This window comes from Callithrix jacchus, chromosome 2 (genome assembly GCF_049354715.1).
Source record: "Callithrix jacchus isolate 240 chromosome 2, calJac240_pri, whole genome shotgun sequence".
Taxonomy (NCBI): domain Eukaryota; kingdom Metazoa; phylum Chordata; class Mammalia; order Primates; family Cebidae; genus Callithrix; species Callithrix jacchus.
The window spans coordinates 204,643,484-204,656,192 of record NC_133503.1 but is presented as its reverse complement, the minus strand read 5'-3'; the positions used below and the strand labels follow the sequence as shown (position 1 = coordinate 204,656,192).

Sequence of the window (12,709 nt, the reverse complement as noted above, 5' to 3'; positions counted from 1 at the left end):
TTTAAATGGATCCAGGACCAGAGTGCATACAAGCCCTCTTGGAAAACGTGCTCAGCAGTGGCGACGAGAACAGCCAGGCTGTTGCCTTTAGAAGCCCTTCTCCCACGAGGGACTGGTCCACATTCAGTGATTCTGCGTTACAGTCTGTATTACGAATCCCTTAGGAGAGAGGCTGGGTTGTGATTCACGGGTGCTCACCCACACGGCCACACTGGGAGCCACGCTGTGAGAGGCCACGTTGTTTCCAGAGAGCACTGTGGGGGATTTTCCATGGTGGCAACTGACATGGAGGCCCAATTTGAAAAACACTTTCAAAGTTAAAACTTTGTGTACAAGACCTTAGCTTGAAACCCTGGGAAGTCTCTGATCAAACAGCACCAGAGTGGATCCCAATCCAGAGTCCGATGGAAGGGCTGACTCTGCCCCGGGTCCTGCCCGACCACCACTGTTGTTTCCCACCCTGTACCCCAGATCGGCAGGGCCACCATGGGCTCACGACATCACCACGGCCACGGCACATGACATCACCATTGGCCACACGGGCTGACCCAGCTCCCAGAGCAAATGGGCCTGCTCTGGTCCATGGGAGAGTGCGACCCCCAACCCAGAGTTCCTCTTACCAAGAGGACCCCTCCTGGATGCTTCCCCAGGCACCTGGGTGAGGAAACCCTTGGAAGGTGGTGGCCAGTGTCAGCACTGGCTGGGCATTTGGTGGCTCCAAGCTCTGCTGTTTGGGAAGGCAGAACCCCTGCCCTTGGCACTGACTCATAGCCCCACACCAACCAGCCAACTTCACCACAAGCTCAAGCTCACTGAAGGCCCGGACACACAAAACCTTTAGCTCCCCTGTTTGCTAAAGAACCTTCTGGTGGTCTCTGCTCATAACATCACTGTGGGCTCTAGATGAAGCTTCACCTGACACATTTCTTAAACACCATTTAGTGACACAGGAGGCTTTCTCCCCAGGGAGGTGGCAGGTGTAGCCCCTGCTTGTGTCTCCAGGGAAAACGTTCATGGGAATGTGATGCTTCCCTTCCCTTCTGTCTGACTCCCAGCAAGCTCAGCGCTAGGCGTGAATTTCAAGCATAGCTCTTAAGGTCAATTTCCTTAAATTTATTTTATGCTTGGTACCTTTTTATATTAACCTTGCACGCATTGTGTTTTCTGTTTGAGAAATCACACTAAAGTATGATTGACTATTAAATATGTCATATTCGGTACAATCGAATGGTGGGGTTTCCAGGGTGTCTGTAATATGGGGTTGCCTTTGGCAATGAAATGGAAATCTGACAAGCAGAAGCCGGCTGAGGGTCCTGCCCACTAGAGCACGGCCACCCTGCACCAGCCCTGAACACCAGTGTACACCTGGGCACCCACGAGAGCTGGCTTCAGGAGAGGGTATTGTCAACACACACAGGGAGCCCACGGGAGGAAGCCTCTGGTGGAGCAGCCCCTCCACACCTCGCTGGAAGCAGCCAGGTGGCCCTCAGAAGAAAGACAGGAGAGGACACCTCCCTGTCAGTCTGGGTGTCCTTAATATCTGCTTGCTGTGTGTGCACGCACCAGAGAGACAGAAGCAGAGAGACACAGAGAGAGGAAAGGAGGGAGAGACAGAGAGAGACACAGAGGGAGTGGGAAAGAGAGACAGTGAGGGGAAGGAGGAGAGGGAGAGTTTTAAAGGCCACCTCTCAGGACCCTGGGGTGCACTGCAGGGCTGAAGGCCCCCGAGGCCCCTCTGGCTGCAGTGCCCGCCCCTCAAGTGGCTCGGGGGAGACTCCGGGAAACAGGTGAGTCCTGGTGTCTGAGCAGCTGGGACTCACCGTGAACTCCACCCATTGGCTTTTGAGGTTGGATCTTGTTTCCCAGTTAGGAGCAGAAAGCAGCTCCCAGGTCTGTGGGAAGGGAAGGGCTGGGGAGAAGCAGGCTCCAGGGAGAGCTGGGCTTCACTTCTGCCGCGGACTTGCCACCTGCTCAGGGCTGGAGGGCCTTTTAGCTCCATGATTATTCTGGGGACTTTAGCTGATGTCTTAATTTACCATGTGGCACTTCTATTTAATGGCACATGAAAATGCATGTATTTTTATTAACTAACTTTTTATAAAGGACAAAGGAAAGAGAAGGCACACGTATCAGGGTGCCAGGGAAGCACGGTGCACACCCAGTTCCGCGAGCAGTTGCAGTCTCCCCTAAACCGGCACCCCGCGGTTGACAGGCAGGCAGAACAAATCGGACGCTGGCACGGGACCTGCAGCATTACTGAGAGGAAACTGTTCAAGGTGTCTCTTCTCTGACGAAGTCCAGCTGTTATGCATCAACTCATCCATCCCTTCACGGGTCCAATAGTTCACTTTCTGTGATTTGTGGTTTTCCTTCCTCACCAGGTATGAGGTGGGCATGAACTGGCTCTGCCTGAGATCTGCCCTCAGGACCACGAGCCCTTCTTCCTGTGGCCATGCTTCGCAGCCGTCCTCGGGTACTGGTCTTCAGAATGAAGCCTGCGTGGGATGCGGATGGTGGGCACTTGTGCTGTGCCACAGAGGAGGTGACTGCTCAGCTTCCCCAGGCTGCGTGTTGTGGGGAATACAATGAGATGTGGCAGCTGCCGGCTGCATTTCTCCAGAATGAGGCACCACTGCTCACACTTACAGAAGTCAGAGGCTCTCCATTAGCCCAAGTCACGTGGCTCATCACCACACGGCTCTCTGAAATTCTTAGAAATAGCTCCTTGACATTGTGTGAACTGCATCATGAAGACCCACGCTGGGAGCTTTGTGGGTGGACCTCCTTTCCATGTACAGATGGAAGGAAATCAGCCCCTATCTGCTGACCCACAGGTCCCTCTTCTTCCTGCGCTCCTCACCCGAATCCTGCATGTGAAGAGGTAGTTTAACTCTCCCCAGCACCAGGCTCACTGGTGGGAGTGGGGTGCAGGGCTGTGCGTGTAGACACTCGTGACAGACTCCAGGGTGGCTCTGGAACATCCGGCAAAGCAGTTTGACATCGCCCCAGCCTGTGCCAGAGCCCGAGGTCATCTTTCCTCGCTGTTTCTCCCACCCCAGTGGGCTGGCCTCCTCCCTGATTCAGCGTCCCAAGGCTCTAAGCACTTGGGTGCCCTCCTCCACGGACATGGCGCAGGCTCAGTGTCGCTCACAACTGCAGATTCAGGCAGCATCTCCTCCCTGAAATGTGTCCGCACTGCCGGCCAGGGCCGGGGGACACAGGTAACATGTATGCATCTTGAACCGTTAGCCTGGGTTCACTGTGAGGCCCAAGTTGAGCCGCGCACCTGTCTGTCTGGAAGGAGGCTGCTGGGTCTTCCGTTGGCTGCTGCACTCCTCTGCCGGGAAGCTGACGACAGGGGCGGAGGCACGTTCCCGGCAATTCTGGGATGGTTTGACCTCTCCCTGCTGATCCTGCCAAGGGGCCATCTGGCCCAGTGTGTGCCCCCAGCATCTGTCTGTCAGTCTGAAGATGTGTGCAGGGTGGGGGTGGGGAGAGAGGCCTCTTTTTGTGGCTCCATTTCAGTGTGGTTCAGTGAATATGGAACCTAGGAAGAAACTACTGGAGTCCTGAGGTTCACTGTGCAGCCCACTAGGAATGAATGTGTCTCGCGCCTGCGAAGAGCCACCACGCCTGGCCAGTCTCAGCATCTCTACGGCTGCGACGGTGCCTTCTCCTCCCAGAGCCCAACCCCAGCAGCTGTGAAATGCCATCTGTTCCCTCTCCTAAGGCGGGTCAGCGGCTCGCCTCTGAAGGTCCACCCCGACCCACTGGTAACACGTCCTGGGGTGGTACTGGGGCCCGGCTGTCTTCTAAACACACCAGCTTATCCAGAACTTCTGTGAGTATCCAGAGACCGACCTTCTAGTAGCCATTTTCTTAATGCCAATTTTCTGAGTGGTGCCTCTGAGGAAATGCCCGAATCCTCCCTGAACCACCAGCTCCCAGGAGGTGGCTGTGCCATGGGCAAGCGTGACCTGCGTGCATGGACTGGGGAGTCAGAAACACCTGGGATGAAATCCCACTCTGTTCTGATGGGGAGACCAGGGGGAATGACCCCTGCCCTCTGGTCCTCAGCATCTGCATCTCCAACACAGAGACATAGTGCGTGCCCTTCCCAGGGTCTCCTGAGGATGGAGTCAGAAACACCAGGAGAGGGCCAGGTGCTGGGCAGGCCACCTGTGCTCAACACGAGGTATGTGCACTTCATGGTGCCAGAGCAGGGCACCAGCAGCCGGAAAGGGTCAGTGACAACGAGATGGATCAATAACGAATAGACAGATTGATAGGTTGATAGGTGGATGGATGGATGGATAGATCAATAGATAGAAGGTAGATGGATGGATGGATGGATGGATGGAGCTGTAGATCGATGAATGGATGAATGGATGGATGGATAGATGGATTGATAGGTAGATGTATGGATCAATAGATAATGGATGGATAGATGGATGGATGGATGATGGATCCGTAGATGAATGGATGGATGGATGGGTGGATGGATGGATTGATAGGTGGATGGATCAGTAGATAATGGATGAATGGGTAGATGATAGGTGAATACATGATTGATAGATGATAGAGTTATGAATTGTGTCCATGCCCCAAGTTCATCTGTTGAAGTTCTAACCACCCCCCAAACCTCAGAATGTGACCTTATTTAGAGACAAGGTCTCTAAGGAGTTAATCAAGTTGAAGTGAGGTCATTAGGGTGGGTCCTAATCAACAGGGTTTGTGACCTCATAAAAAGGGGGAATTTGGTGGCAGAGCTATGCATAGAAGGAATAGAAGGAAGCAGCATGAAGAGGCACAGGGAGAAGACAGTCTCTGAGCCAAGGAGAGAGGCTAGAACAGACGCTTTCACACAGCGTCAGAAGAAATCGACCCACTGACCCCGTGATCGTGAATAAATGTGTGTCGTTTGTTACGGCAGCCACAGGACACTCATACTGGCAGATGGTGATGACAGACGGATGGATAGGCAGGTGGGTAGATAGGTGGGCAGCCACAGGACACTCATACTGGCAGATGGTGACGACAGACGGATGGATTGGCAGGTGGGTAGATAGGTGGGCAGCCACAGGACACTCATACTGGCAGATGGTGACGACAGACGGATGGATAGGCAGGTGGGTAGATAGGTGGGCAGCCACAGGACACTCATACTGGCAGATGGTGACGACAGACGGATGGATAGGCAGGTGGGTAGATAGGTGGGCAGCCACAGGACACTCATACTGGCAGATGGTGACGACAGACGGATGGATTGGCAGGTGGGTAGATAGGTGGGCAGCCACAGGACACTCATACTGGCAGATGGTGACGACAGACGGATGGATAGGCAGGTGGGTAGATAGGTGGGCAGCCACAGGACACTCATACTGGCAGATGGTGACGACAGACGGATGGATAGGCAGGTGGGTAGATAGGTGGGCAGCCACAGGACACTCATACTGGCAGATGGTGACGACAGACAGATGGATAGGCAGATGGGTAGATAGGTGGGTAGAGGGATGGGTGAATGATTGATATAAAGATCGATAATAACGATAACAGGTAGATGATAGGTGATTTGATGAATGGATGGATGGATAATGGACAGATTGCGGATCTACAGATAGACGTGTTTTATCTTAACTACGTTTTAACATCTTGACAAAGTAACACCACGAATGAATTGCAGGACAGCCTCACCTAGAAACAAGGGAACGAACCCTCAAGTCCTTGTCATCACAGGTCTTTAAAGCGGGACCCAAGTTCAAGTGGTGTGTGCCACGCCTGTGTCTCAGCAGAGCAGGGTGGCATGACCATGATGGGGCTGGCTGGCTTTGAAAGTTCCAGCGCCACCACCAGTCTGCGCTGCGCCAGGGTGAAGGGAGGCGCCTGCGCGTTACCTTTCAGTACGGGGCAGATCTTCCAGACACCAGCAGCTCCTTCCCTGTTGAACTGGCCGAGGGCCAGCTCCATGTAGAAAAGGGGCATCCCAGCGATGACCATGAAGAGCAGGTAGGGGACCAGGAAGGCACCTGTGGGGCAGAACAGCGCCTCGAGTTTGGAGCCTTGGAAGAGCCCGTCTCTCCTCACGGAAGCTCGGGCTCCCACCCCAGTCAACCACCCATGTCCTGGCCCGACGACCCTTTCACCCCACTCTCCAACGGGAAGCGACAGGCTGGGGCAGTCCCCAAGCCCGTCCTGCACTGCTGTCAGTGCCTGACACATCCCTCCTGGGTCTCCTCAGCATTGTGTTCCCCTAGCTGTGAAGTCAAACCCAGGAGCAGTTCAGGGAGGCCCTCTGGATACTGTTCTTTCCCATGGTTGTTCGGAGTGCCCTTCACTGGCCTGCGTCCCCCGCCTTTGCCCCGATCCTCTTTACCTCTTGAGTTGTGAATCTGTGACCCCTACTCTGCCCCTGAGCTGAGTGGGCCCTGCCGTCCTGTCCCCAGCTGCCGGGGCCCTCAGCGCCTGCCCCCATCGACCCAGTGGCTGAGGGGCTTTGCTGCCTCAGGTGCTGGGATCCCCTCCGGGGTAGGGCCTAGTTCCTCTGAAACCTGCATCTCCCCATCCCCAGCACAAGGCCTGGGGCACCCTGGTCTCAGCCTCCTAGATCCCCCCTGCTCCCCTGATCTCACCCGAGTGAGGGAGAGCTTGCCACTCTCTCTGCTGGGGAAGGGGAGGCGGACGCAATGGGGTCCCTCAGCTCTGTCTTTGGGCAACTTCTTGGACATGCTGAGGCCTCTGTCTTCCCCTTTTCTAGGTGGGCATAAAAATGCCAACTTCCTCACCACATTCAGTGAGCCTTCCCCTAAAATTGTTTCCCAAGCCTCCCTTCTTAGACCTACCATAGAGGACAACCAGGGAGGCCAGGCAGGGAGGCCCAAAGAGGCTCCTGGGAACGGACCACCAATGTGCTTGGACTTCCCAGGTGGGCCTGCCTCGATCTTAGGCTCTGGCTCTGTGGCTGGGTTCTGGAGGGTGCAGGGGGCCTCAACATTAGCCTCCGGCTCTGTGGCTGGGTTCTAGAGGGTACAGGGGTCCTTGATCTTAGCCTTCTGACTCTGTGGCCAGGTTCTGGAGGGTGCAGGGGGCACAGGCACTCTCCAGGGGCCTCCTCTGCCACTCCAGGCTCCAGGGCCTCCACACGCTTTGCAAAGGCTGCCAAGGTCAGCCAGAGGCTGTTCTTTGGGTCTTCAAGAATTTTCTTTCTAAAGTGAAATAGCCTCTGGAAATAGGAGGCAGAGCCGAGCTGCTCCATCCATCGCTCCACCCCCCAACCCCAGCTTCTTCCAGGGTCTCCCTTTCCTGACCTCTGAAATGCAGGTACGGGACCAGGCAGCTCTAAGCCCTGCTCTGTGGTTCTGTGACATCCTCTGGGACTATCTGCTCCCACTGCAAGCTCTCACGGGGAGCCCCGTCTTCACGCACGAGAACTGCTTTATCTCGTCCGGGTGCTGCCTTTCCTCAAAGCCCTGCCCGGCTGCCCCCACGGCCCCCGTCTGGCCAGCGTGCCCAGGAAGGCTGACATGGGACTTACCTCCGCCATTTTTGTAGCACAGGTAGGGGAACCGCCACACATTGGCCAGGTCCACAGCGAAGCCAATGACAGAGAGGAGAAAGTCGATCTTCTTGCCCCAGGTCTCCCGATCCTGGGCCTCCACGGGACTCTGATGGTTGGTGAGGGTGGAGCTGGTGAGCTGCACTCCGTTCTGCTCCTTGACGAGGATGAGCTCCACCTCCTTTGGGCCCATGGCGTTGGGCTCCTTAGCCGGGGCCACCACAGAAGACATGAGTCCCACAGAGCATTTGCTCTTACTCATGGGCACACCTGGAATCAAGGAATTCTGTGCTTCTTGTCGCTTGGTCTTCAGCCACTATGAAAAACAAACACACAAGAGGAATGCAGCAATTCAGCCGCCAGGGCTACGGATATGCCTGGTGTGGAGGGCAGAGCCCCAGGGCATTCGCCGGCTTTCCTCTGGAAAGGGATGGGTGCATTCCCAGTGCCCGAGATGGCACAGCTGGGCGCAGAAGCTGGGAGGTGCCAGCTCTCACCACAGGGCTGGGGCACCAGCCCACGGAGGCCTTGAGACAGACTCTGGCTTGCCGTCCTTCCCCTGCACCCTCCTCACTCCTATCAAAGCGCAGTGCTGTGTAAGCTCTAGCGCGGCTTTCCAATAACAGTACATGGATATTACCTCTGCCTCCCCCCGCACTTGCATAGAGCAATTTTACAATCTTCAAAGACCATTCAGTAATGTTTTTATGACTGTTCATCTGTATTTTTTCTTTTTTAATGAGATGAAGTCTTGCTCTGTCACCCAGGCTAAAGCTCAGTAATGTGATTACAACTCACTGCAAACTCAAACTCCTGGGTTCAAGCGATCCTCGCCCCTCAGCCTCCTGAGTAGCTGGGACTACAGGTGTGCATCACAGCGCTGGCTAAGTTTCTTTTTGTGTAATTTTTGGTAGAGACAGGGTCAAACTATGTTGCCCAGGCTGGTCTTGAACTCCTGGCCTCAAGTGATCCCTGCCTCAGCTTACCAAAGTGCTGAGATTACAGGCATGAGCCATCAAGCCTGGCCTTATATTGTTTATACTCAGTAATAAAGAGCAAAATTTATATAGCCAAAGTTGGCCACTGTAAAGAAGAATTTAGATATAACCATCACAACTGTTTCCTCAAAGGGTGCCTGTGCAAGCCACATCCACACATGTCGGGTGACACCACCCCACCTGAGAGAACTTGGCAGAGGATGGACACGGCTTCACTGCGGAGACCAGCTCATGGGCCAGCAGGGTAACCTGGGAAATCCTTTCCAAACAGCTCCATAAAGTCCCCGGCCACGACGCAGCACAGGAGAGCAGGAGCGTCTACACCGCCCCATCCAGGGCCACTTCTGGCATTTGGTTCGAGCAGCACGTTTCAATCACGCATGTGCACACACACACACTGACAGGTGCATGCACACACACACACAGCCTCACGCACACACCGACACACAGGCGCATAAGAGCACACACACGGGCACGGGCGCACACACAGTGCGTGCACACTCACAGCCTCGTGCACACACCCACACACACAGGTGTGTGCACACACTCTCACAGGCAGGTGCACACACAGGTGCGTGCAAGCACACACGCGGGCACGGGCACACACACAGGCACATGCACACACACACGGGCACATGCATTCACACACAGGCGACCACACAAGCACGCACACACACTCATACACAGGCATGCACTCACATACGCACGTGCATACACACAGGTGCGCACACACACACAGGCGACCACACAAAGGCGCACACACACACAGGCGTGCACTCACACATGCACACAGCCGCTCACACACAGAAACACACAGGCAACACACACACAGGCACACACGCACTCACACACAATGAAGCTGGACGTAGGTGGCAGCTCTAACGGGCAACTTTCCGCTGCATCCAAGTTTGCACAACACTCGCCCATGAGCTACATCACGCACTGCTACTGGGTGGATTCTTCAGCTCCTGGTGACAACCCTCACCCCGCACGCACGACCCTTCCCCACCCGCACGACCCTGGCGCTGGGTTCCGCGGAGCGAGCAGGAGCCGTGCTGGGAGAGGGCGCTGGGTGCGGAGCTCGCGAGTCTCTGGCCTCCCTGCTCTGCCGCCTGCCCGGGAAGCAGCCGCGGCCCTGGGGCCACTGACCCCACTCCCGAGCGCGGAGCCTCAGAGGCGAGGTTTGGGTCCACGCAGCGAAACGTGCCCTGTTAGGACGCGATCTTCCCCGCCACGCCCAGAACAAGAAGCGGCGCTGCCTGCAAAGCCCTCGCCCGGCCTCGCTGCGCTGCCCGGAGCACCCGCGGCCGCCTGCGCCCCAAAATCAGACAAAGCCCCCGCGGGACGGAGCGGGGGGGAAAACCCACTCCGATCGGATCTGGGGTGCGCCGTGCCCCCAGTGGGGTTAAGTCTCACAGGAAGAAACCGGGTCCCCCAAGTCACAGCCACAGGCATCCACGCGGCCCCCACACCAGTGGCGGCAGCCGGTGCCCACGCCGTCCTGAGCCTGACCCTACGCCCCTCCGTGCACAGCCCCCCTCGGCCTCAGAGGCCCACACGGCGCCATTGGGAGCGCTCAGCACCGCGACTGTTGGCGACTTGAGGACCGTGCGCGGTCTGAGGGACGCGTGGACCCCAGACGGCGCCCGCCCCCTGAACCCGCCTCCCAGCCCCTGCGCCCGACATCGGGGTCTGCGGAGGGAGCGGCCGGCCGGGAGGATGCGCTGGGGACTCCAGTGCCGGGAGCCGCCCCGGCCTCACCTGGCCTCCTGGGCCTCGGCTGGTGCGCACGAGTCCTGGCCGCGAACGTCCGCGAAGCCTCCCCTCTTGCTCCGCTGCGCTGGGCGGTCTCCGCTCGGCCTCGGGCTCTTATCCTGTTGTCGCGGTCCGCCCCGCCCCGCCCCGCCCCGCCCGCGGTCGGGGTCGCCCCGGCGTCCTGACTCCGCCTCCGCACCTCCCCGAGCCGCGCCCCCGCCCCCCGCCCCCCGGGCGCGGACGGCTCAGAGCAGGCAGCGGCCACTGCTCCACGGCCAGCGCGGTCCTGCGCGCCCCAGAGCCCGGACACCGGGTGCGGAGGCCTGTGGGTCCGGAGTGACGCCGGTCTAGACGGGCGCCTTCCTTTCGAGAACCGTCCGGGCCGACCTCGCCCGCACCCCTCGGCGCTGCCCCGTGCACCCGCTGCCTTCGGGACGGGGAAGGAGCCGGGCGGAGGCGCGCGCGGAACTGCGGTGACCCGGCTGGGCCGACCCTTCCCTCCCTCCCCGTCCGGGCGCCCCTGAGGCCACCCCGAGCTCCCGGGACCACCTCCCTTCCATCCGCCGCTCCACGGGGCCCCGGGCTCCGGCCCTGACCAGCTCGGAACCCCGCTTCGCGGAGTGCAGGTTGCGGAGACGCGGGTCCTTCCGTGGCTGTGGGGGCTCCGCGACCTCCGGGCCACCAGCCGAGCCTCGCCGCCTCTGGCCGGCATCGGAACCGCGGGGCTCGCACCGCACTCGCGTGGGAAACGATGCCCCGTCAGGGCCTGGAAAGCCCTGGCGTCCAATACCCAGCTCCGGGCCGAATGGAGTCTGGGGCTTCCTCCGAGATGTCCGGGTTTCTAACATTCAGCGCGCGGAGGAACGATGCAGCCCCCAGGCCCGCGACGTCCTGGTCCTTAGAAGGCACCGAGGTGAGTGGCCCCGCCCAGCTCTGCAGTTCGCCCTCCGGGGTCACCCAAACCCCGGCGATCCTCCCCGTGTACCCTCGGTGCCCCTGCGTGACACCCTGCGGTGGGCGTCCAGGCGAGCCCCGGGGCTCCCCAGCCATACCCCCACCCCTGCAGCCCGTGCTCAGCAGTGGGGGAGGCAGCGCCCCTTGGTGTCCCACCCACTGCTGCGCCCCGCACTCCCCACATCCCTCACCCTGGGCTGGCTCCCAGGCAGAAGGCATCTGTGGCTGCGCCTCCAGGCTGAGTTGGAATCAAGCAGGAACCTGGCGACTCCCTGGGGCTGCTATGACAAAAATCCCAGCAGCCTGGGGCTCCGGGAAGCCTTTAGTTCTCACAGTCCACAGCCTGGGGGCCAAGGTCAAGGCCTAGACCTGGCCGACTCTGTGTCCTGTGAGGGTTGGAGATCGTTCTCTCCCTGTATCTCTCCACGGTGGCAGCTGGGGAGAGCTCTCTGGAGTCTGTTTTATGAGCGCACTGGCCCCATTCCTCAGGGTGGAGCCCTCCTGGACTGACCACCTGAAGACCCCCTCTCCTGACACCATCTCCCATCAGGGGTGGGACTTCAGCCTGGCCAGGGAGGTGAGGGGACTTCAGGAGAGGGGGATGTGCCACCTGAAAGCTGTAGTGTGTCAGTGGCCACCACAGAAGGGATCTCTCTGCCCCCATAAGCTCCATGGCACAGGTTTCAGTGAAATGGAACGAGCCAGGGCTTGGGCCCAGAGCAGCAGGGTCAAGTAAACACCATCTCCCAAGGAAAAGGCTTTGCAGATGACGAAGGGAGGCCGTTAATAAAACACACACAGAGAATGGACGTTCAGGCACCTTAAAAATACACAGGCTGGGCTGGACATGGTGGCTCACGCCTGTAATCCCAGCACTTTGGGAGGCTGAGAAGGGAGGTTGTCTTGAGGCCAGCAGTTCGAGACCAGCCTGGGCAACATGGTGAAACCCTGACCTTGAAAACAAGAATTAGCTGGGCATGGTGGCCCACACCTATAGTCCCACCTACTCAGGGAGGCAGAGGTGGGAGAATCCCTTGAACCTGGAGGGTGGAGTTGAGATCACACCATGGGTAACACGGTGAGACCCTGTCTCAAAACAGAACAGTACACATGCAAAGCACATTCTGGAAGTAATTGCAAGTTCTGAAGGAGTGCAAAATTGTGACCCAAAGCTAACAGGGCACAGGGCAGGAAGGAGGAGGGACCACAGTCACAGAGACCCAGGCGGGCACATCCTCACTGACCGCCACACACAGAGAATGCCCCTGCTGCACTCAGGAGGGGCCACCGAGTGATGTAACCTGCACCCTGCCTCGACCCCGACTTCTGACCACATGAATTAGGATAAAGGAGCTTTGGGTGTTCTCAGGGCAACCAACTGTGGAAGCTGGGCCCGTGGATGACACAGAGAAAGTGCAGTTTCTAGGTCCACCTTCCATAGCAGGAATGC

General features: G+C 58.0%; 1 protein-coding gene across 1 annotated transcript in view; it reads right to left on the bottom strand.

The window, feature by feature from the left end:
* SLC6A3 (solute carrier family 6 member 3) overlaps positions 1–10,392 on the bottom strand; it is a 57,734-nt gene extending 47,342 nt beyond the window's left edge. Inside the window, exons 1-3 of the mRNA XM_002745144.6 lie at positions 10,312–10,392; positions 7,532–7,868; positions 5,895–6,026 (exon numbers count right to left, since the gene is read on the bottom strand). Of these exons, the coding sequence (XP_002745190.2) occupies positions 5,895–6,026; positions 7,532–7,814 (415 nt within the window). The 5' untranslated portion in view covers positions 7,815–7,868; positions 10,312–10,392. The remainder of the gene's footprint in view (positions 1–5,894; positions 6,027–7,531; positions 7,869–10,311) is intronic.
* Between the last annotated feature and the right edge of the window lie 2,317 nt (positions 10,393–12,709).